The sequence below is a fragment of the Musa acuminata genome, chromosome BXJ2-10 (genome assembly GCF_036884655.1).
Source record: "Musa acuminata AAA Group cultivar baxijiao chromosome BXJ2-10, Cavendish_Baxijiao_AAA, whole genome shotgun sequence".
Classification (NCBI taxonomy): domain Eukaryota; kingdom Viridiplantae; phylum Streptophyta; class Magnoliopsida; order Zingiberales; family Musaceae; genus Musa; species Musa acuminata.
Genome location: NC_088347.1, coordinates 523,477 through 548,219, shown reverse-complemented (window position 1 = coordinate 548,219; position 24,743 = coordinate 523,477). Strand labels below are relative to the sequence as shown.

The window sequence follows — 24,743 nt, the reverse complement described above, 5'->3', positions numbered from 1 at the left end:
CGGACTTATTGGTTTGTTTCTTTCATTGATGATTATTCTCAAGTGACGACTTTATCTTTTGAAAAATAACTCCGATGGTAGTTTCATCTTCATTACATTTCATAAGATGATTCAAATTCAGTTTGGTTTTAACCATACTTTGTCCTCTAAAAAATGAAGGAATAATACATCAATCATTGGATACTCCACAAAAAAAACAATGTTGCTAAAAGAAAGAATGATCATCTTGAGGTAACAAGTGTCACATTATCTTCTTAATGTAACACCTGTTACCTCTCCTTCTCGAAGTAACATGTGCAATACTATTTCAAAAAAGATGCCCAAGACATACTGGGGAGAAGCAGTACTAACTACTAATTATTTAATATTACCATCTAAAGTTTTAGAAAATAAAGCTCCGATTACAATTCTATTTGGTGGCATCTCTTTTGTTCATATTCATTCTCAACGTCATGATGAACTTGATCCTCAAGATCTTAAATATATATTCCTTAGTTATTCCTCCATACATAAATAATTAAGTGTTATCCTGCTTCAAAGAAAATTTTCACTTCAATGGATGTTACTTTTGCTAAAAATTAATTCTTTTAATAAACTCTTCTTGTCAAGACAAATCCTTGAGTCTTGAACTTTAGGATCTTGATCTTCCTGCATCAAACCTTTCCATAGTTCTAACAACTATATCGAACTCTAACGCCATGAATGAGGATGAGATAAATGGTATTATCACTACATTGCCACTGCAAGTTTATTCAAGAAAATTTTCTACTCCTGAACCCAAGCATGACCAAGGATCCCATAATAGATACTTGAATTAGTTTTAATTTTACTCCTCTTATCTTTATCCACTACAGAGCCCATGAACCCAAACAAAATAGCCATTTGCCGGAGTTTAAAGACATAAATCTATCTATTGTCATAGGGGAACAAGAAAATTAACCCAACATCCTATCTCCAATTATATCTCATTTGATAAATTATCTCCAGTTTTCTTTACACATCTATGTCCAATTGAAATTCCAAAAACAGTTCAAGAGACATTTAGAGATGAGAATTGGAGAAAAGCCATGATGGAAGAGATGAGTGTACTAAAGAAAAAACAAAACATGAAATACCAATGAACTTCCTAAAGAAAAGAAATTGATTGGATGCAAGTGGGTATTCACTAATAAATATAAAGTTGATGATACTTTGGATTTTGGAAAGTTACTAGATTAGGCTTGTGGCCATTATGGAGACCTTTGCTCCGGTTACAAAAATGAAAACCATACATGTATATCTTTAGCAGCTAATCTTGGTTGGTCTCTACAGCAATTTGACATTAGAAATATTTTCTTATATGATCTTGAGGAAGAAGTTTATATGGAAGCACCTCCACGGTTTGATAAAGGATTTAGAAATAATAACGTCTAGAGATTGAGAAAGGCATTTTATGGATATGAAATTTCGACATAGTAAAGGTGATCATACTTTTTTTATTAAGAGGTCACCAAGTGATAAAATTTCAGCTTTAATTGTATATATTGATATGATATAATTATTTCTAGTGATGATCTTGAAGAAATTAAGAAACTCCAAGATTTACTAGCCAAAGTGCTTGAAATTAAAGATCTGGAAAGCTGAAGTTTTCTTGGGTACTGAGACAGCTCACTCAAAAAAAGGAATTTTTATTTTACAACAAAAAATATATCATTGATCTTTTAAAATAAAGAGAAATGCTTGGATGCAAACCAGCTGATATACCTATTGAGCAAAATCAATGTTGTAGAAGACATGACGATAGATGGGGGATATTTCACAGCCTTGTTGCGAGACTCATTTATTTATCTCATACAAGACCTAATATTGCTTACGCAATGAATGTAGCAAGTCAATTCATGCATTCTCCTAAAGAGGTTCATTTTGAAGTCGTTCATAGAATTCTATGATATTTGAAGTATACCAAAACGCATTTTATTTACAAAAAATAGGCATTATATTTGAAGTCTAGGAAAAGGCATTTTATTAGAAAAAAATGGGCAATTGAGTGTAGAAGCCTATGTCAATGTAGATTGACTCGATCAGTAGTAGTTGATCCAAAATCATCCTCTAGCTATTGTACCATCTTAGGAGGAAATTTCGTGACAAGGAGAAGAAACGATTGCTTGATCTACTACAGAGGCAGACCATGGCACATGGAATTAGTGAGTTATTGTGGTTGAAAATAATCCTTGATGATCTGGGAGTAAGATGAAAAGGAAATATGAAACTATATGGAGATAATAAGTTAGCATTTAATCCGATGCCGATGTAGATTGGCTCGATATGTAGTAGTTGATCCAAAATCATCCTCTAGCTATTGTACCATCTTAGGTGGAAATTTGGTGACAAAGAGAAGAATCAATTGCTCCACCTAGTGCAGAGGCAGAATTCAGAGCCATGGCACAAGGAACTCATGAGTTATTGTGGTAGAAAATAATCCTTGATGATCTGGGAGTAAAATGAAACAGAAATATGAAACTATATGGAGATAATAATTTAGCATTTAATCCAGTTCAACATGATTAAACAAAACATGTTGAAGTGGATCAATATTTTATTAAAGAAAAGTTAGATAATAGATTGATTTGTATTTCTATGTATCAACAAGTAGACAACTCGTAACAAAATGTCTTTTAAGTCATTCATTTTAAGATGCTACTGGAAAGCTGGGAATGGAAAATATTTACTCGCCAGCTTGAGGGGAGTGTTGACAAATAAAGAAAATAAAGCTACATATTTTATTGTGAACATAGTACTGATTTGTGGAGATTATTTTCATTTTGTTGAAAATTATTTTTACTTTTGTTGAAAATTATTTTTCTGATTCTGAGAAAATTACTTTCCCAATTTCAAAGAGATTATTTTCTTGATTCTGTTATGATTAGTTTTCTAGTTTTTTTATTTTTTTCAGGTGATCAGTTTCCTAATTTTTGTATGATTTAGTTTCTCTATTTGTCAAACCTATACCCCCTATAAACTATGTAAGGTTCTTATAACCAAAAGCATCAAGAAGTATTCCTTTCTCCAGATTATACGAAGAACGGGAGCCAGATGATAGAACGAGAAGATCTAGGATGTAGAATATAATAACAGTGACTTAGCAAACTAGATTCCTATATATCCACTCATGGGGTACCTCATCATATGATTTATATAAGATCTATCAATCTAGATATCATATACATCTAAAAATCCAAATGCTTCGGAAGAAATTTGACCAAAAAAATGACTACTCGAATCAGGTTTTGGGCATAAAGATTCCATTGACCCATGTCCCAACCCTTCCCGATAGGCTAATACATCTATGAAATCATTCCATGTGATATACTGTCCCATGGATCCTGAAATAGTAAAAAGAACTAAATGTCCTGTCCATGCCAAAGAACTCACTTCAAAAAGTCATGACAAATGATGATTTAGACGAGATTCAACATTTTTGAACCACAAAAAGTTTGGTTTCCATTTTGGTTGGCGTAACCAACCTGCTATTAAGGACTTTAATAGTGCCTTTTTATACCACTATTAAACACCAGAATAAGCGATATTCACTGGTTCGATATCACCTCTTCGAATAAATACTTCAATAATTGGTTGACCAAAATGAGGATACCAAATTGCATGAGTATTAGGTCTAATATGTAAAGGGTCTTGTGTTCATGACCAGTGTATTTAAAACCGTTGTGTTACGGACAAAATTCTAAACAGGATGTTTGACATAATGCATATGTATGTCCGTGTCTCTTGATTTGTTCATGCTTTGCACAGCATGTAGCGGGACGGTCGAAGGCTTAACAGCCCCATTTTAGTTGGGTTTGGTGGCTGTTTTAGGCTTGTAAATAAAGGTTGTCATGTGGACACTTGTGAGATAACTCGGTCTGTAGTGGACCATTTTGACCCTTTGTTGTGCAACCATTCAGAGCTTGTAAAGTGTGTTTGTAATTTGCATTGGCTATGAAGTGTTTTCGAAAATGTTTGCTTGTGGATCCCGAGTGAGGCGCTTTCTCTAACCCGTTTTCTCTTTTGTAGGTCCTAAAGGACCATGGGAGGTTTCGGGGAGGCTGACCTTTACGGACGGACACGCAAAGGTGCCGCATGACTTAGGCAAAACCAACTAAGTCCGTGACAGATGGTATCAGAGCAGGACAAGCACTCATAGAAACACTTGGCATGCAAACGTGGGGGACATAACGGGGCTACGTTGAGTGCAGCCAGCACGCACGACCGTTTGGGGGAAAATAAGCATAGAGATGTAGGGAAAAGGAGTCGCTCAAAGGAGCGGACATCTGAGATTAGCATTCAGAGGAATGACCAACCCTTCGCGCAAGAGGCACCACGAGAACAAGCAAGCTTGGAAGAATGCGTAGCGTATAAAGGTTGGGATGGCTGAGTTCGAGCTACGGCTCGACGTTGACAACAATACTTGATGGTGCTCAATGCAAGCGAGGTGCTTGATAAAGGATAAGACCATGCAAGGTGGAATGGGTTACTCAGCGACCGAAAGAGTTGTGCAAAGCTCATAGAGGTGAGGGGAATTGCTAACTCAAAGAATTCGGTACTCATGCAAGGGGTTGTATGCGGACAATGGAATGTTTATGGCTAACCCAAGGCGACCGAAACTCGGTACAATGGAGCATTGAAACTTTCTCTTCGACATGAAAAGGATACGTCCGTGGGAGGCTGAAGTGTGCAGCGAGTTTAGCATGTTGCTAGGCCTTGAGTGGTGCAGCGGGGACTGTATTGACGTGGAGTCGCAATCTAGCAAATGCGTTTGCAGGAGGCAAAACAATGTACAGTTTGTTCAGCAAATCGGAGTAGTCCAAGGAGATGGTGGTCTCTGAAACTTTCAGAGAGAAGGAAACGAAAAGAGATGTTGCTCCAATGGGATAGATATCCAAGGGGGATAAATCCCGGCTCTTTGGAGGAAGAATCATGTGCAACAGACCACACATGTTGAGGAGTACCTCAAAAACAACTCCACGAAGCTCAATGGACTGAGCGAGCGGCGAGGAGTCGTCGCATAATCTCGCTTGAGACAATGCATTGGTGGACGCATTACAAGATCAAGTGAGGAAGCGACCCAAAGCAACACAAATGAAGGCACACTTAGAGTCGATATTGAGATCGAACTCAATGGAGAGTTGACCCGTGGAACGGTGGGCGCGAGGGCCACCACCATCAACTCAATGCAAAACGAGGAGCGGAGTAACTTGGGTGTGACTTGGCGAAGTACCCAAGCCGCATAAAGGGAGCCAACATAGAAGATGGAACATGGAGCGGAGGCACAGAGCTTTCCTTGGACAAAGGTCAAGGACATGAACTCTTGTAGAGGCAAGAGCGGGATCATGTCGTTCCATGGGTCCTTCACTTTGATGGAGTGGACTTATCTTGCATTGTGCCAAAGACTAAGGGAGCTTCTAGGCACATGCACCTTATCTCGGAAAAGCATTTGATGGAGGAACTAAGGTAGAGTTCAGAAGGCCTTGGCATAGGGCAAGAGGACGCGAAGTCGGGTACTCTTGAAGAATATGCCATAGTGTTGTCATTCAAGTTACCATGAAGGAAGCGGCGCGCAGCGGAGATTATGCTGGTAGGGGCAGAGGCCCAGGATCCAGACAATGGTGCACCATTTTCAACGAAGTCGGTGGACTTCGGGAGCTATTAGGCGACGGACTGTCCTAGAGCAGTGCTTCATCTAGGTGTGACCTAAGAGCGAGTAGATGAAGGTCGATTGCCAAATGAGCAAACATAATCAAAAGTGGAAGAGGCCCTACGATATGTTGGCAGAGGCCACACATGGAGGGATCGCAATCCGAATTCATCCCACAATGATCAGAATGCAATAGAGATGTCACCAGGAGGCGACATGGTGCAGCAAATCGTGGTGAAATAGTTCGTGGCAATGTGATACACGTAGATTCGAGTCCCGTGAGGGACTTTCTCATACGGAGGTATGATCGGGAGCTATTGGGAGCTCCACTTTGGTGAACAACACGACGGCAATAAGGGCTATGGATTCAAGGAGTGAAGGCCATGGTACCGCAGAGGCAGGTCTTCCGTGCGTGCATCGAGTTTTGCATCGGATGAAAGCCTTGATTTTCAGCATATGGGGGCTGTGTTCCACCAAGGGAAAAGTTCGAATGCAAGTACCAATGGGTCCCATGGGAGGGACTTGATTATACAGAGGTATGATCGAAGCAGTTGGAGAGTTTGACTACTCTAGAGCCCATATTCGCTTAAGGGAGCTCGACAAGTCAGAGGACAAGGTCGAGTAAACGAACGTTGCTGCTAAGGAAGCTAAAGAGAACAGAATCAGTGCAAACCCTACAACATGATGGCAGAGACCATGTATTGGAGTTGCAGCCTGTCCCTCCATCGACCAAAGGGCGCTGCTTGGAGAACACAGAGGTGTTGAAGCAGGGCATCGAAAGGGGCGACGAAGCGACGATGAGTCCAATGGGACTTAGCTACCCAAAACCAAGCATCGATTAGAATGGAGGTGGACTCGGAGGAGTGCCACAAAGACATATCTACTGATCGTGAAGAAAAGGGATGTAGATGCGAGGTGACAGATAGTAGGGCCATGGGCATGGTAGTGCCATGGTATCACAGAGGCGGGACTTCCGTGAAGTCATCGATCCCTTGCTCTCATGAAGGGAGAGCACTTGGTCGTGAAAGGGGTCGAGGAGGTGGAGCATGTAGAGGCAAACTCCAAGTACCGAGACAAGGCTGAAGGGCAAAGGCCAAGGAACTTCGTAAGACCGGTGTCAATGAGCTTCTTATCATAATAGTCGAAAGTGAAGGACTTCGGGTCGTGCAAGAGTACACGACCAAGGACGAAGCAAGCAGTACGTGATGTTGTACCTTTGCTACTCAGTGGAGTAAGCGGCAGGGTTGATGGAAAAGACGGAACAATCCCAAAGGCGACCAAAACTATTAGAGACTTACTCCAAGTTGGGGTGAAAACTTCCTGTATTCCAGAAGTTCGATGACAATGAGAAGGTGAATCACAGTAGCTAACTCAACGCAAGGAGTGCAAACACTTCAAGTGCTTCAGAAGTGTAAGCAAAGAGCAGGCGAAGGCCAGTAACCAGCTCGATACATGGAGTACAACCTTCGAGGAGGCGGGCGAAGTCAAGTAACCTTTGCCTTCTCAACTATTAAGAGAATGGGTGAAACTGAGTATCCCAATTCTCTTATCTATCTAGTAGAGGAGCTCTGCATAGGTTCAAAGACCTTTCGAAGATAATAGAAGACAATAGTTGCCAAATCCTCACCAATGGTGATCAGTGCTACTGAGAGTAGATTATCCGTTTCATTTCCCAACAGAATGCCAATCGAAAACGGAAGTGATGCGAATCTACTTGAAAGTGACAACTAAGTGAAAGAAGAGTCGATGGGCAAATTTGGTAGAGGAAGGACCCAAAACTTCAAAAGTTTGTGAGGCGATGCTCGCTTAAGCTCCAACAAGCATCCACCCAGTTCCAGCAGCATGAGACAATTAGGAGACTGGCGCATAGTAAGGATGATCTTTTTCTTTATCTAAAGGATCCGTAGGAACCAATAGGGATCAACACAACTCAGCCAACCCCACACTAAAGTCAGAGTCATTGGCGAGTTAAAGCAGCGTGGCGAATCAAAAGTTCGACTACTCAACAACAGCAGCAGAGAGCAGCTAGGAGCCAAGAGGCGCATTGCAGTTGGAGTAGAAGATTAAAGACTCGACAAAGGCGAGGAGTTGCAATGTCGGCAAAGGCTTCGACGAGGACGTCGAAGGAATAAGTGAGGGAGAATGTCACGGACAAAATTCTAAACAGGATGTTTGACGTAATGCTTGTGTATGTCCGTGTCTCTTGGTTTGTTTATGCTTTGCACAACATGTAGCGAGACGGCCGAAGGCTTAACAGTCCCATTTTAGTTGGGTTTGGTGGTCGTTTTAGGCTTGTAAATAAAGGTTGTGTCATGTGGATACTTGTGAGAGAACTCGGTCTGTAGTAGACCATTTTAACCCTTTGTTGTGCAACCATTCAGAGCTTGTAATGTGTGTTTGTAATTTGCATTGGCTATGAAGTGTTTTCAAAAATATTTGCTGTTGGATCCCGAGTGAGCCGCTTTCTCTAACCCGTTTTCTCTTTTTAAGATCCTAAGGGACCATGGGAGGTTTCGGGGAGGCTGACTTATGCGAACGGACACGCAAGGGTGTCGTACGACTTAGGCAAAACCAGCTAAGTCCGTGACAACTAGGTGTCAAAAGGCACCAAGATCCCAAAATGCCTAAGGGCATCCACCCAAGCGAAGAGAGGCTTTCCAGAATATTAAATTTTTAAAAAATATATTGTAATGTTCTAAGTAGTGTTTTCAAAAGGAGGTGAAATTTGAGGTGGGTGTTAACTGTTAAGCAGTGTTTTTTTAATAATTATGTTATAAGCAGTGTTTTCATATCAATATGATGTTCCTACCTAGGTGAACTTAGAACTTCTAAGTTCTATAATAGTGCACCACCTCAAGTTGGTGGAGCAAGTTAATCAACAAAAGACTATTACCTATCAAATGAGAAAGAGAGGACTAAGAAGATGCAGAAGTAACTAACAGCTATGGAAGAAGGTGGAAACTGGTGGAGTACCAAGCTACAATGGTGAACGGACAAAGTGAACGAGCATTAGGGGTTCTGCTTCTGGTTTCTTTCACTGGGTGAAGAAGGGGGGGAGGGGGGCGCGGTGGAAGGGATGGTGTTAGGGTAAAGTGACATTAGTTGGTTCAATTGAACCAACTTACTCACCTAGGCTTAAAGTCGACCTGATTTGGCTCGGATGTGTGCTTGAGCAGCTTCATTGAAACGCCTCGCCTGAGCACCTTTTGAAAGCACTGTCCATGAAACAAAGATAATAGATAATTGTACAGAGTGAGAAACAAAAATGTTCCAAAATTATGTTCCTCAATGACTCCCAAAGTCATGTGGTAACAATACTAAACCAAATATCATGAGTGGTGGAGTCCTAAGCTAAGCCTTGGCTAAACCTTGGAAACCTTGATGCCATAATGCCTTTCAAATCCTCCTAGCCATTATGGGAAGTGGCTCGAGTGTCAAGCACATTTAAGACCCTTGGAAAATAAATTTAGATCAAATATAGGTACCCTCTCATGGATTGCAACATGATAAAATAGGAAAGATCAAACTTCATTGAAGTTGAACATGGTCAGATATAGCCGACTATCTTTAGTCAATTAGGTCAAGTATATCACTATGTTCAAAGCAGGTTACTCTATTAACTTTTGGAAACTTCTTCAGTAAACCTTTTTTGACCAGATTCTTTTTCTAGCAGCATGGGAGAAATGACAATAAATTAGCAAATCAAGTTAATACTTATACAGCAAATGCACAAAAGAAGGAAACCTTGATCCAATGTAGGTAGAGGCCAGGACCTCATGATAATTGTGATGATATGTCAAAGTCTCTACCAGTTTAGCTAGTCAATACATTCAAAATATATCATGTGAAGTTTCGATCTCTCAACCTTTGGTAAGTGGGTCTGGTACATTACCACCGGACCGTGTCTTAGGTGTAAATAATATATTGGATGAAGTTTTGAGCCCTCAACTCTTGATAACTGAGTTCAATACACCATCACCAGATCAATATCTTACGTATAAAATATCTCATCCGAACCCTTAGCCTTTGATAAGTAGATCTGGTACAACACACTAAACCAATGTTTTAGGTGTCAAAAAAGTAAAAGAGAACCTTGATCCAGTGATCAATCACATGCAATCCACAGAAGGTTGGGTCCCACCATCCAGTTTGGGATAAACTAAAAATTCAACTCGGTGCGTCTAGCGAACTAGTGTTCACCATATGAAATCTAGACCGCACTCTTCTTCCCATTTTGTTCTTTTCATTTCATTTCTCTTCCTCAATTTTATTTCCACTTTAGGTAATTACTACCCTTACAGATACTTCACATTCAGGAAGATTATGATAATTATTGTTCGCAACAATATAAAGTACCATAATTTCAAGGGGAGGTATAACGAGTTAAATCTTCAAAATCTCTAATTGCAACAAACCTCCAATATTGTTAGTGATTGAACCTTCTTTATGTTTGGCACAACTAGACCATAAGGAGTCGCCATCGCTACACCAATGTTATGGCAACCTACATAAATCAGAAAAGACATTAGGCATAGAGCAACAGAATAAGAACAATCACACAATGGTAGTAGTAATAGTATCCAATATGACAATAACAATCATAAGTTTTATCAATTGCTAAATTGGAATGAGCAATACCATGAGATTACCACAATATAGTGACAATACATATGAAAAAGCATCAAAATAGTTCACTTTGATCCAGCAAATATTTTGTTGCAAAAGTTTGATGCACGAAAAATTCTAACCAATTTGAGGTCTACAATATACTTGACGGTATAAAAATACAAGGTTTGATATACCGAAAAGACATTAGGCATAGAGCAACAGAATAAGAACAATCACACAATGGTAGTAGTAATAGTATCCAATATGACAATAACAATCATAAGTTTTATCAATTGCTAAATTGGAATGAGCAATACCATGAGATTACCACAATATAGTGACAATACATATGAAAAAGCATCAAAATAGTTCACTTTGATCCAGCAAATATTTTGTTGCAAAAGTTTGATGCACGAAAAATTCTAACCAATTTGAGGTCTACAATATACTTGACGGTATAAAAATACAAGGTTTGAAATACCGAAGCATATCGCTCAATGTAGGCAATACATACCGGTCCGATAGAGGATTGGTATGGGCGGTACATTAATACACCTTAGTATACTGTGTGTCGGTACAGCTCAGTATATATCATACCGATAGTTGGTCGATACACCGATATAGACCGGTAATGCAAACCATGCAAAAATGCACATAATATCTACATATATTTCAACTTAGCTACTGAAGATTCACAATCATCCAGACTCTTGCTTTCAGTATGGACACAGCTTATATTAGAAACTTTTCCTTCTGTCAACTAGGCCATGATGGATAGTCACACAAATCCAAAGTGATGGATTACCTTTTACCTCATATCTATTCTCTATAATGTAACTCTCAACATTCGTTGGCTATATTTAACATTGATATTCACAATACTATTGATTAATGACTTTATAGTTTCTATTACTGTTAGATTTGAAGTGTAATATATGACTTCAAGAGTGGAAGTATGCTATAAAAAATGGCATTGAATTTATTTTTTCTCCCAAGTATCATGCAAATTACCACAAATGTATACTTAAAAGGATAACAAAGGATAACTCTTCCTTTGTTATCCATTTAACATATATAATCATGCTTTATATATCAGAGGGTTGAATATTTAAAGAAACTACAAATGCAACAAGTTTGTGTAGCTGAATGAAAAATAATAAGGCGGCATGAGGTCACATATAAACATAGAATGAGACATGTTTCATTCAATTAGAAAAACACTAACAGAGGATAAAAGTAAGTAAAACAAATTGAAAATGATATAGGCATACCTATAAATATCATGGTTAGAAAATGTAAATCAATAAGTATTAATGGTGGAAGAAGAGGTAAACGAAGACAATCAAATCTTTACTATGAACAACAAAAGATTAAGTGCTTTTGATTTAACTAGAGATTTTTCCTTATACAGAGGCCAGTGCTGAAAAACAATCAACGGAAACAACCGAAATAGTTGGGACATCCAGCCTGTTGCTGCTGCTGCTGTTGGGGCAACCGAAACGTAAACAATAACATCTTGATTCCAGTGACCACTAACTCACTACTGAGACTGCTATTCTCCTCATTGTTTAATTATTTGCTCATTATCTCTTAATAAGCATCTAGCATGGTACCATTTTCCTTCCCCCAATCTTTGACCATCACATCCCCACCACTACTATAGCAGAGGATAATCTGATACCTGTCTCCACTCAACTTCTTTTCTCCCACCATTTTCCGGTTCATCATTCAAGTCCTCCCTCATTCTCTTTATAAATTCCACCAATGCACCTGAATCCAACACAACCAAACATTTGGCATTCAATTCTCTGATAAATTCAGCAGTTCCAATGGACAATTACAACATAAATACTTTTTCCAATCTGCACCTTCTGTATCAGTAGCATGCCCTACATAGGTCCTTCAGAAGTTCTTGAATTGGGTGAACAAGAGCAACTGAGCTGCAGTGACCACTAACTCAATGCTGAGGATGCTATTCATATATTTTAATTACTTGCTCATGATCTCTTATAAGGACATACGATTAGATTGGTGATTAATAAATACGGAAGAAAAGACAAAACAAAAGGGTGAGGATGGTAACATCTTGTCTCATGAGGTCTACTAAATCTCTCAGATATAGGTGGTGGATTGCTGTATCATGTACTGAACTCATATTTGTCATGCTCATATGCCCAATATGACGTTAATATAATAGCCATCCTTTTCAATTCTTTTTTTTTATTTTTTGATGATTTAATTGATTTTGGATTATTTTGTGCAATTTTTAATATGTATCATGATTATACATAAATTCCGGGACCATACTAATATTTGTGAACATAGTATCTATAGAAAAACTAGTATATGATAATTCATTAAATCAAGCGCACACATCATAGCAAGGTCTTCAATTTCGAATGATACTGCCCGTACCGGGCAGTACGGACTGGTCCATCAATAGACTGGTCCACCGACTGCCTGCTACCAGACCATATATATATATATCTGCGATGTCGGTCGTCGTGCACCTGCAACAACTTCGTTCAATGAACCGTTCATCGCTTTTGCATGCTTGTACAGAGACATGACAGCATGTTTTGCCTTGGTTTTGTGTGTTTTTGTTGGGAAAATGTAAACAACGACAGTTCGCAGCGCTGTAGTGCGACCGCTCACCATGCCAAGCCAAACTGCCCCAAAATGGCTCCGTTTTGGCATGCCACGACTTGTTTTCTTTAAACCGCAGCTGCACGCGAAACGTTAGCCATCTCAGCACCCTAGAACCCCCCGGGTGGCACAGGACTGGATGGGGCTTCGGTATATTGTCGGGCGTTGAACAATCTTCACAAGTTCGCACGTTAACTTAACGGGAACTTGCCTTCGCGCCCAGCAACCCGATGAGCATTGTTTATGGACTTGCAACTGTTCATTCTACCTTCTAAAGTCATTGTTTTTTCCTTCCTCTCTTTTCTCTCTTACACTCAAGGTGCTCGCTGAATTGCCTGTAAAGCTTCCCTCTTTGTGAGACGTCGGGACTTGTCCGTCGCCCATTTTTAATCTAATCAACTTTCTGTTTTACAAGTCCTTTGGGACTTGTACGAGGTTGCAACTAGGTTAAACCTTTGCGGACGCATATGTTGCAAGAGCGCCTCATGACTTAGACAATCCCAACTAAGTCCGAGGAGTTAGCGCAAGGGTGCTTCATGACTTAGGCAACTTCAGCTAAGTTCGTAACTTTGTCGCAAGGATGCCTCACGACTTAGGCAATTCCAACTAAGTTCATGACATTATGGTATCAGAGCGAGCAAGCAATTCGAGCAAGCAGCAAAGAAACTTCGCAATCTCGCCATGGCAAAGCATCGTGGCAAATCGAGCAAGGCAGGGCAAGCCGGACCATTGCCCCCAAGCAGTTGCAGGTGGGCTGCAAGTGCAAACTCGCTCTCATGCTGGTGGAGCTGCTTTGGAGGATCATGGCAGCGAACATGATGAGCGAGAAGTTGGCTACTCTCTACGAGTGGAGGAAACATAATCTGGAGCGCCAACCGAGAAAAAGAGCCATAAGGAGAGACTCACAACGGAGGAAACCCGCTTGGATGTTCTTGAAGCGAGCTACGTGAGTGCCAACCAACAAGATTAGGTGAAGCTATTGGACATAGCCCAATTCTCCTACAACTTGCAACGGAGCTCTACGTCCAACAAGAGCCCTTTCGAGATCATTACAAGACAACAACCGTCGACTCCTCACACCTTGGCTATCGGGGATACCGGGAGTAGTCCGTCAGCATATCACTTTGCAAAAGAATAGCACCGAAATGTAGATATTGCGCAGGCTTACTTAGAGAAGAAGGCCAAAAAGATGAAGAAGTGGGCAGACTTGGGAAGGTGACCACAGTAGGTTAAAGTCGGCGATTTGGTGTTGATGAAGCTCTAGCTAGCATCACTCCAATTCTTTAGGCACAAAATACACAAAGGTGGGCAACGTCTCCTAAAAGTTGCAGCTACCGACGTGGCACAAAATTCATAATGTTTTTCACGCCAGCAACTTAAAAACCTACCACTCAGATCCTCAAGATGCTTCCCGAAATATTCCAACTCGACTACCCCCCACCATGGCCTCCTACGAGAAGCGAGTTGAAAACATTATAGCAGATCGCAAGATAAAGCTACCTAATGGAGCTGAGCAGACCGAGTATTTGGTGACGTGACGAAAGCTTCCCCAAACTGAAGCCAATTGGGAGCCCGAAGATGCCCTACGACATGACGAAGCAATCATCAACAACTACAAACAAGCGTCGACGAGGGCGTCGACAGTTTAAGTGGGGGAGAATGTCACGAACGGTCGTCGCACACCCGCAACAACTTCGTTCAACGAACCGTTCGTCGCTTTTGCATGCTTATACAAAGACATGGCAACATGTTTTGCCTTGGTTTTGTGTATTTTTGCTAGGAAAATGTAAGCAAAGACAGTTTGCAGTGCTGCAATGCGACCACTCACCGCGCCGAGCCAAACTACCACAAAATGGCTCCGTTTTCGTGTGCCACGGCTTGTTTTTTGCAAACTGCAGCTGCACGCGAAACATCAGTCATCTTAGCACCCAGGAACCCCCCGAGTGGCATAGGGCTGGATGGGGCTTCGGTATATTATCGAGCGTTGAACAATCTTCACAAGTTCACACGTTAACTTGACAGGAACTTACCTTCGCACCCGGCACCCGATGAGTAGTTGTTTGTGGACTTACAACTGTTCATTCTACCTTCTAAAGTTCTTGTTTTCTCCTTCCTCTCTTTTCTCTCTTGCACTCAAGGTGCTCGCTGAACTGCTTGTAAAGCTTCCCTCTATTAGGATCAAGAGCGACACTAAGACGGGGGGTGAATTAGTACAGCAGTAAAAATTACGTCTTCAAAAACTTTCATACGATAAAATCGTTACCGACGTAAAAACGTTTCGTAAAGGTAATGCTTTGAAAGAGAAGTAAGAGCGCATTGAAGGCAGTTTACAGTTAATGTAAATTGCACGAAGTAAATGCAAACCAGATTTTTAGAGTTGTTCGATCAACGTGACCTACATCCACTTTCGGCTTCCTCCTCTGACGAGGTCACCGACGTCCACTAGAGGCCTTCCTTCAATAGGCGCAGGTCAATCACCTTTTACACCCCTCTTCTCCTTTTACCAGGTTTAGGAGATAACTCTTACAAGCACTCACTCTCCTCTCTAAACATAATTCTAAGTTTAAAGCTAGAGGAGGGATCTCTCAAGTGATTTCTACAGCGTTTCTTCACTTTCAAACTCTCTGTGCTTGTGTGCTTTAACCAGAGATGAGAGGGATATTTATAGGCTACAAGTTGATTCAAACTTGGAGCCTAAAACTTTCCCATCCCAGGTTCCACAAGCACGGGCGGTACCACCGCCTGCGTTGGGCGGTACCACCGCCCAATGTCAGTATGACACTAACACTGCCCTGGGCGGTACCACCGCTTGGGGCGCAATGTTGGGTGGTACCATCGCCCAGACTAGTGGTACCACCGCCTGACACAGTCTCGAAGACTGTGCCACAATGGTGAGACTCCTTGGGGCACTGTTTGGCCTCTTATTGGGCCCAACACAGTTCTTACATGGGCTTAGTTGGCCCATAATTGGGTTGGCCCAAATCCAAGTCCAATTACGTGCTAACTACGAAATCCTAAGACATTTGCTAAGCTAAACAAGTCCCTATGTCTATTCTTCCGGTGAGCTTCCAGCGAACTTCCGACGATCTCTCGGCAATGTTCCGGCGGACTCCCGGCAAGCTCTTGGACTTCACGATGATCTTCTTTGCGAGTTTCGATGAGCTTCTCTGGCAAGCTCCGGGACTTCTCGATTGATTCCTCTAGAACTTCCGACGAACGTCCGAACTTCCGACGAATTCTCGAATTCCCAACGTGATCTCGATCTTGACTCTGGGACTTCATTTTGCTTAATGCCTTGCTATCGTAGTTAATCCTTCACATATAAAACATACTTCGATCTAGACAATTAATACTAGGCATTAATCAAGTTGTCCGGCATGTTATTGGTCCCTCGACGCTTCGTCCGATTCTTTGGCGCATCGTCCTCTCTTGCGGCCTATTGCCCAATCGGCCAGTTGACTCCGCAACTCCGATATCCTTGGCGCAATATCCGCTCTTCTTAGCCCGACACCCGAATCCACGACCCGAAGTCTTCTGTCGATACGTCGACCGATCTACCGATCTAATCTTTTGACATATTTTCCCCCGATACAACATGATTCTTCCTTCTTTAATTGTCTCATCCTGATCGAAGCATCCTGCGTCACTCAAAACGCAGATTAAAACATAAACACTTATCAATTGGTTTCATCATCAAAATACGAGATTCAATGATCTCCCCCTTTTTTATGATGACAACCAATTGATGACGGAGTTAACCTTAACTCCCCCTATCAATATACCATATTGATAGAAACTCTTGGATTCAAAAATCCAAGCATCATGTCATGATCAAATCATGCATGACATCAACATACTTCTCCCCCTTTGTCATCAACAAAAAGGAGAAGTTTCAACTCTCATGTGTTTGGAATACAAGTTCAAATCATTATACATAATATCAAGTTTTATCATTATGCAATTTTGCCATCATCATACTTAGAATATTCAAGCTATCAAGTTGTAGATATGCAAGGTAGTAAGATAGCATGTTCTACTTCATACAAGCTAGCAAATTTAAAGATGTGCAAGTTGGCATATTTGCTTCTTCTTGAGATTTCAAGCTAGCAATTCTTAGTGATGTTCAAGATAGCAATTTTTTCTCTTTTGAGAAGTGTAAATTTTTGCTTTCTTCTTGAATTGTGCGAGCTAGCAAATTTGCTTTCTAGCAAGTTTTGCTCCCCCTTTATCATTGTCAAAAAGAATGGAAGACCCTTTACATTAATTTCTAAATCATAACAAAGGTAAGTATCAATCTTATTTATGCATTATTAAATTTTTAAATTAAAACATGCATAATTTTAAAACCATACATTTCATTTTTCATGCATGATACAAAATAAATCAATCATCATTATGGGCATATCATACATGATATTCAAGCATTCATGATACATCATTTTGACAACATGCTCATAGCTTTTCAAATGATGATATCTAAATGTCAAAATTCATTACATCCTATCATACATGATCATTAACTTCTCATTTGTATTTCATGTATAATTTCATTTCATCACATTCAAAATATCATAAAAAAAAAATTAATTGGGTAATGAATACAAGGAGTTATACAAAGACAAAAAATCATGTCATGAAAGATGTGATCATATGAATACCAAAAGATCTGATTCATTTTGACACATCTCCTCTTAAGAAAATACCAAGTAGAATAGTAGGAGAACGATTAATAAAAAATGTTGATTCATAATAAATCTTTCAAGTTATAACCAATTCATGAATACCGAAAGAACATTCAATATTCATTTGGATAATTTTTCTCTTTTGTAAATGACAAAAAGAAGTATAAGAGATAAAAGATTTTGATTCATAAATCTCAAGAATACATGAAAGATTTGGATAAAGGGTCATTTAAATTTACCTTATCAAAATCATTTTTATGGTCCAAGAGATTCATAAAGGTGATATAAATAGATTCATTAATCTCCTTTTTGGAAAAATCGAGAAAATAAAATTTTCTAGGAGAAACCTTTTCTCTTTTTAGTTGTTTCAATTCATGTGATTTATTTCATTTATGCCAAAAAAATGTGCATCAACGTTTAGGATCAAAACGTTAGGATCGAAAATTGAATTTCGTCATAAAAAAAAAATCAAGACCAATAAATCACAAAAATCATTATGTATAACTTTAAAATCTCATGCATAAAATCGTCAATCTTGGTATCGAAACTTTTAATGTTTTCATCATTATGCATCATTAAATCATTAAACATAATTTCATTAAACATGAAGTATCTTCAATCAAAATCAAAAAATAATACGGAAATCAATATGATACACATTAATGCTCCTTAAAACATTCATAGGATTTATCTTAAGTATTAGATTGAAGTCTAACATTTTGTTCCTTTATCATGCAATTTTCATGATCAATTTCAAAAAAAATTACTAGAAGGATAAGCATGATTCCTTATTTTTTACATTTTCATTACTTTTTAAACATGTAATTTTCAAGAAAAATAATTATTCTAACAAAATGCATTATGAAAAGCATCATGTAATTTCGAAATAAATTAAAGGTTTTTTTATTACCTCAACGTCGAAAGTCGTTAAAGCGTAGTTTGCTACCTCGTCTTTGTTGATTTTCTACTCGTCTTCGGAGGAGCTCGATTCATCCCAATTTATGTTCTTCTTCTTGCGTTCAAAGCAAGTAGTTGGGTTCTTTTTATTTTTATTCTTTAATTTTTGTTTTATTAACTTTTTAAATTTCTTAGTGAGTTCGAGTTCACCATCACTTGAGCTTATGCTCGAGTGGTCTTCAAATGTTCTAAGTTCGAAATCCTTCTTGTCCTTTGAAAGGTTGTTCTTGAGTTTTTTACGTGCATTGCACGTCATTTCATAGGTCATCAAAGACCCTATTAGTTCTTCAATCGGAAAGGTATTTAAATTTTTTTATTCTTGAATTGCCGTTTCTTTTGAATCCCAACACTTATTAAGAGAACGCAAAATCTTGTTTACGTGGTCAAAATCCGAAAAACATTTGCCAATAGCTTATAAACCATTGACGACATCCGTAAAACGGGTGTACATGTCAACAATGGTTTCGCTCGGCTTCATTCGAAATAGTTCAAAATCGTGCATTAAAAAGTTGATATTTGAATCTTTGCTAGTGCCTTTGTATGAGATTTTAAGAGTGTACCATATGTCGAAAGTCGTTTCGCACATAGAAATCCGATTAAACTCGGTTTTATCCAAAGCGCAAAATAGAGCGTTCATAGCTCTAGCATTTAACGAAAACGTCTTCTTCTCCAAATCATTACAATCTTTCATTGGAAGAGAAGACCTTTTAAAATCGGATTCAACAATGTATCATAAATTCAAACCCAACGAAAGCAAGAAAACTCTCATTTGAGTTTTCCAATAAGTGTAGTCCGTCCCATTGAAAAAGGGAGAACGAATGAGAGAGTGACCCTCTTGAAAGCCGAAAAGAGTCATTTCTCTTTGGGTGTTTAAATCAAATGAGAAAACGAGGCTCTGATACCAATTGTTAGGATCAAGAGTGGCACTAAGAGGGGGGTGAATTAGTGCAGCGGTAAAAATTGTCTTCAAAAACTTTCGTACGATAAAACCGTTACCGACATAAAAACGTTTCGTAAAGGTAATGCTTTGAAAGTAAAGTAAGAGCGTATTGAAGGCAGTTTGCAGTTAATGTAAATTGCAGGAAGTAAATGCAAGAGTGGTTTGATCAACGTGACCTACATCCACTTTCGGCTTCCTCCTCCGACGAGGTCACCGGCGTCCACTAGGGGCCTTCCTTCAATAGGCGAAGGCCAATCACCTTTTACACCCCTCTTCTCCTTTTACCGGGTTTAGGAAATAACCCATACAAGCACTCACTCTCCTCTCTAACCAGAATTCTAAGTTTAAAGCTAGAGGAGGGATCTCTCAAGTGATTTCTACAGCGTTTCTTCACTTTTAAACTCTCTGTTCTTGTGTGCTTTAACCAGGGATGAGAGGGGTATTTATAGGCTACAAGTTGATTCACACTTGGAGCCTAAAACTTTCCCATCCCGGGTTCCCCGGGCACGGGCGGTACCTGGCGGTACCACCGCCTGGGGCGTAGTGCTAGGCAGTACCACCGCCCGGACTGGCGGTACCACCGCTTGGCACCCTGCCAGGGGCAGTACAATCGCCCAGACTGGCGGTACCACCGCCTGACAGTCTCGAAGACTGTGCCACGATGGTGAGACTCCTTAGGGCACTATTTGGGCCTCTTATTGGGCCCAACACAGTTCTTACATGGGCCTAGCTGGCCCCTAATTAGGTTGGCCCAAATCCAAGTCCAATTACATGCTAACTACGAAATCCTAAGACATTTGCTAAGTTAAACAAGTCCCTATGTCTATTCTTCCGACGATCTTACAGCAAACTTCCGACGATCTTACGGCAAACTTCCGACGATCTCTCGACAATGTTCCGACGGACTCCCGGCAAGCTCCTGGACTTCACAACGATCTTCTTGACGAGTTTCGACGAGCTTCTCTGGCAAGCTCCGAGACTTCTCGGCTGGTTCCTCTAGAACTTCCGACGAACGTCCGGACTTCCGACGAACTCTCGAATTCCCAACGTGATCTCGATCTTGACTCCGGGACTTCATTTTGCTTCATGCCTTACTATCGTACTTAATCCTGCACATGTAAAACATACTTCGATCTAGACAATTAATACTAAGCATTAATCAAGTTGTCCGGCATGTCATTGGTCCCTCGACGCTTCGTCTGATTCTTCGGTGCATCGTCCTCTCTTGCGACCTATTGTCCAATCGGCCAGTTGACTCCGCAACTCCGATATCCTTGGCGCAATATCCACTCTTCTTGGCCCGATGCCCGAATCCACGACCCGAAGCCTTCTGTCGATACGTCGACCAATCCACCGGCCCAACGTCCAATCTTCTAACATGTTTTCCCCCGGCACAACATGATTCTTTCTGCTTTAATTGTCTCATCCTGATCGAGCATCCTGCGTTACTCAAAACACAGATTAAAACATAAACACTTATCAATTGGTTTCATCATCAAAATACGAGATTCAACACCCTCTTCGCGAGACGTCAAGACTAGTCCGTCGTTCGTTTTCAATCTAATAAGCTTTCTGTTTTACAGGTCCTTCGGGGGACTTGTACGAGGTAGCAACTAGGCTAAACCTTTGCAGAAAAATATGTTACAAGGGCGCCTCATGACTTAGGCAATCCAGCTAAATCCGAGGAGTTGGCCCAAGGGTGCTTCACGACTTAGGCAACTTCAACTAAGTTCGTGACTTTGCCGCAAGGGTGCCTCACGACTTAGGCAATTCTAGCTAAGTCCATGACAATACGGGGCGACGTCGCCTCTCTTCTCCCCACGTGGGGCAACATCACCGAGGCAATGGCACAGAAAAAAGAGGCGATGTCGTAGAAATTTTTTATTTTTAACTTTTATAAATAAATAAATATATATATATATATATATATATATATATATATATATATATAAAGGCGACATCACCCCGCGTGAGGAGAAGAGAGGCGACATCGTACATTTTTTTTACTTTTATATATAAATATATATATAAATAAATTATTATACATATATATATATATATATATATAGAGAGAGAGAGAGAGAGAGAGGCGACGTTGCTTCGAAAAATTTTTTTTTACTTTATATATATATATATATATATACACCAACCGGTATACCGAGCGATATACCTCTCGGTATACAGTATCGTATCATACCGAACGAATCTCGAAACTCCGGTATGGTACGATATTTCAATCCTTGCATCATAGTACATCATAACTTAATTAAAACAATACATATTATCCTACTAGTACAAATACAATGTATCTAGTTTCATAAATAACCAAATCCTATCAAAACTAAAATCAGATTGAGTGGCATATTGTCACGGACAAACTTCTAAACAAGATGTTTGATGTAATGCTTATGTATGTCCGTGTCTTTTGGTATGTTCATACTTTGACTAGCATATAGAGGGACAGCCGAAGGCTTAATAGTCCCATTTTAGTTCGGTCTGTAATGGATCATTTTACCCTTTGTTGTGCAACTGTTCAGAGTTTATAAAGTCTGTTTGTAATTTGCATTGTCTATGAAGTGTTTTCGGAGATGTTTGCTTGTGGATCCCAAGTGAGGCGTTTTCTCTATCCCGTTCTCTCTTTTGTGGGTCCTAAGGGACCATAGGAGGCTTCGGGGAAGCTGACCTTTGCGGACGGACACGCAAGGGTGCCGCACGACTTAGGCAAAACCAGCTAAGTCCGTGACAAATGGTATCAGAGCGGGACAAGCACTCATAGAAACACTTAGCATACAAATGTGGGGGACCTAGCGGGACTGCGTTGAGGGCAATCAGCACACGCGCGATCGTTTGGGGGAAAACGGGCATGGAGATATAGGGAAAAAGAGTCGCTCGGAGGAGCGGGCATCTGAGAATGGCATTCAGAGAAATGGCCAACCCTTCGCGCAAGAGGCACCACGAGAATAGGCAAGCATGGAAGAATGTGGAGCGCACAAAGGTTGGGATGGTTGAGTTTGAGCTACGGCTCGACGTTGACAACTATACTTGATGGTGCTCAAGGCAAGCGAGGTGCTTGGTAAAGGATGAGACCATGCAAGGTGGAATGAGTTGCTCAGCGACCGTAAGAGTTGTGCAAAGCTCATAGAGGTGAGGGAAATTGCTAACTCAAAGAATTCGGTACTCATACATGGGCTTGTATGCGGACGATGGAATGTTTGCGGCCATCCCAAGGCGACCGAAACTCGGCGCCATGGAGCATTAAAACTTTCTCTTCAGCATGTAAAGGATACGTCCGTAGGAGGTTGAAGTGTGCAACGAGTTCAGCATGTTGCTAGGCCTTGAGTGGTGCAGCGGGGGCTGTATTGACGTGGAGTCACAATCTAGCAAGTGCGTTTGCAAGAGGCAGAACAATGCACAGTTTGTTCAGCAGATCGGAGTAGTCCAAGGGGATGATGGTCTCCGAGACGAAGAGAGATGTTGCTCCAATAGGACAGTTATCCAGGAGGGATAAGTCTCGACTCTCCAAAGGGAGAATCATGTGGGACGGACCTCACAAGTTGAGGAGGAGTACCTCAACAAACAACAACTCCACGAAGCTCAATGGACTGAGCAAGCGGCGAGGAGTCGTCGCATGATCTCGCTCGAGAGAATGCATTGGTAGATGCATTGCGAGATCAAGTGGGGGAGCGACCCAAAGCAACACAAATGAAGGCACACTTGGAGTCGATATGAGATCGAACTCAATGACCCGTGGAATGGTGGGCACGAGGGCCACCATCAACTCAATGCAAAAACGAGGAGCGAAGCAACTTTGGTGTAACTTGGCAAAGTACCCAAGCCGCATGAAAGGAGCCAGCATAGAAGATGGAACATGGAGCGGAGGCACAGTGCTTTCCTTGGACAAAGGTCAAGGACATGAACTCTTGTAGAGGCAAGAGCAGGATCATATTGTTCCATAGGTCCTTCATTCTGATGGAGCGAACTCATCTTGCATGGTGCCAAAGACGAGGGGAGCTTCTGGGCACATGCACCTTATCTCGGAAAAGCATGTGATGGAGGAACTAAGGCGACTTAATTTGTGGAGGCGAAGTTGGGTTCGGAAGGCCTTAGCACGGGGCAAGAGGACGCAGAGGCGGGTACTCTTGAAGAATATGCCACAGTGTTGCCATTCAAGTTGCCATGAAGGAAGCGGTGCGCAGTGAAGATTATACTGGTAGGGGCAGAGGCCCAGGATCCAGACAATGGTGCACTAATTGCAGCGAAGTCGGGGGACTTCAGGAGCTATTAGGCGACGGACTGTCTTAGAGCGGCGCTTCATCTAAGTGTGACCCAAGAGTAGGTGGATGAAGGTCGATTGTCAAAGGAGCGAACAAAATCGAAGGTGGAAGAGACCCTACGATATATTGGCAGAGGCCACACATGGAGGGACCACAATTCGAGTTCATCCCACAAGGATCAGAATGCAATAGAGATGTCACCAGGAGGCGACATGGTGCAGCGGATCGTGGAACAGTTCGTGGTAATGCGATACACATGACATAGTCCCGTGAGGGACTAGATCATACGGAGGTATGATCGGAAGCTACTGGAAGCTCCACTTCGGTGAACAACACGACGGCACGAAGGGCCATGAATTCAAGGAGTGAATGCCATGGTACCGTAGAGGCGGGTCTTCCGTGCGTGCATCGAATTTTGCATCGGATGAAAGCCTTGGTCATCAGCATATGGGGGCTGTGTTCCACCAAGAGAAAAGTTTGAATGCAAGTACCAGTGAGTCCCATGGGAGGGACTTGATCATACAGAGGTATGATCGAAGCAACTGGAGAGTTGGACTGCTCCAGAGCTCATATTCGCTTAAGGGTGCCTGACAAGTCAGAGGACAAGGTCGAGTAAGCGAACGTTGCTACCAAGGAAGCTAAGGAGAACAGAATCGGTGCAAACCCTACAACGTGATGGCAGAGGCCATGCATGAGAGTTGTAGTCTGTCTTTCCATCAACCAAAGGGAGCTACTTGGATAACACAGAGGTGTTGAAGCAGGGGGTCGAAAGGGGCGAGGAAGCGACGATGAGTCCAGAGGGACTTAGCTACCCAAAATCAAGCATCAGTTAGAATGGAGGTGAACTCAGAGGAGTGCCACGGAGACATATCTACTGATCGTGAAGAAAAAGGATGCAGATGCGAGGCGACGGATAGTAGGGCCATGGGCATGGTAGCGCCATGGTACCGTAGAGGCGGGACTTCCGT

The 24,743-nt window shown here is 41.1% G+C and overlaps 1 protein-coding gene across 1 annotated transcript in view; it reads right to left on the bottom strand.

The window, feature by feature from the left end:
* Positions 1–24,743, bottom strand: part of LOC135624293 (lipoamide acyltransferase component of branched-chain alpha-keto acid dehydrogenase complex, mitochondrial-like) — a 54,227-nt gene that overhangs the window by 7,402 nt on the left and 22,082 nt on the right. Inside the window, exon 6 of the mRNA XM_065127749.1 lies at positions 10,084–10,172. Coding sequence (XP_064983821.1) covers positions 10,084–10,172 — 89 coding nt within the window. The remainder of the gene's footprint in view (positions 1–10,083; positions 10,173–24,743) is intronic.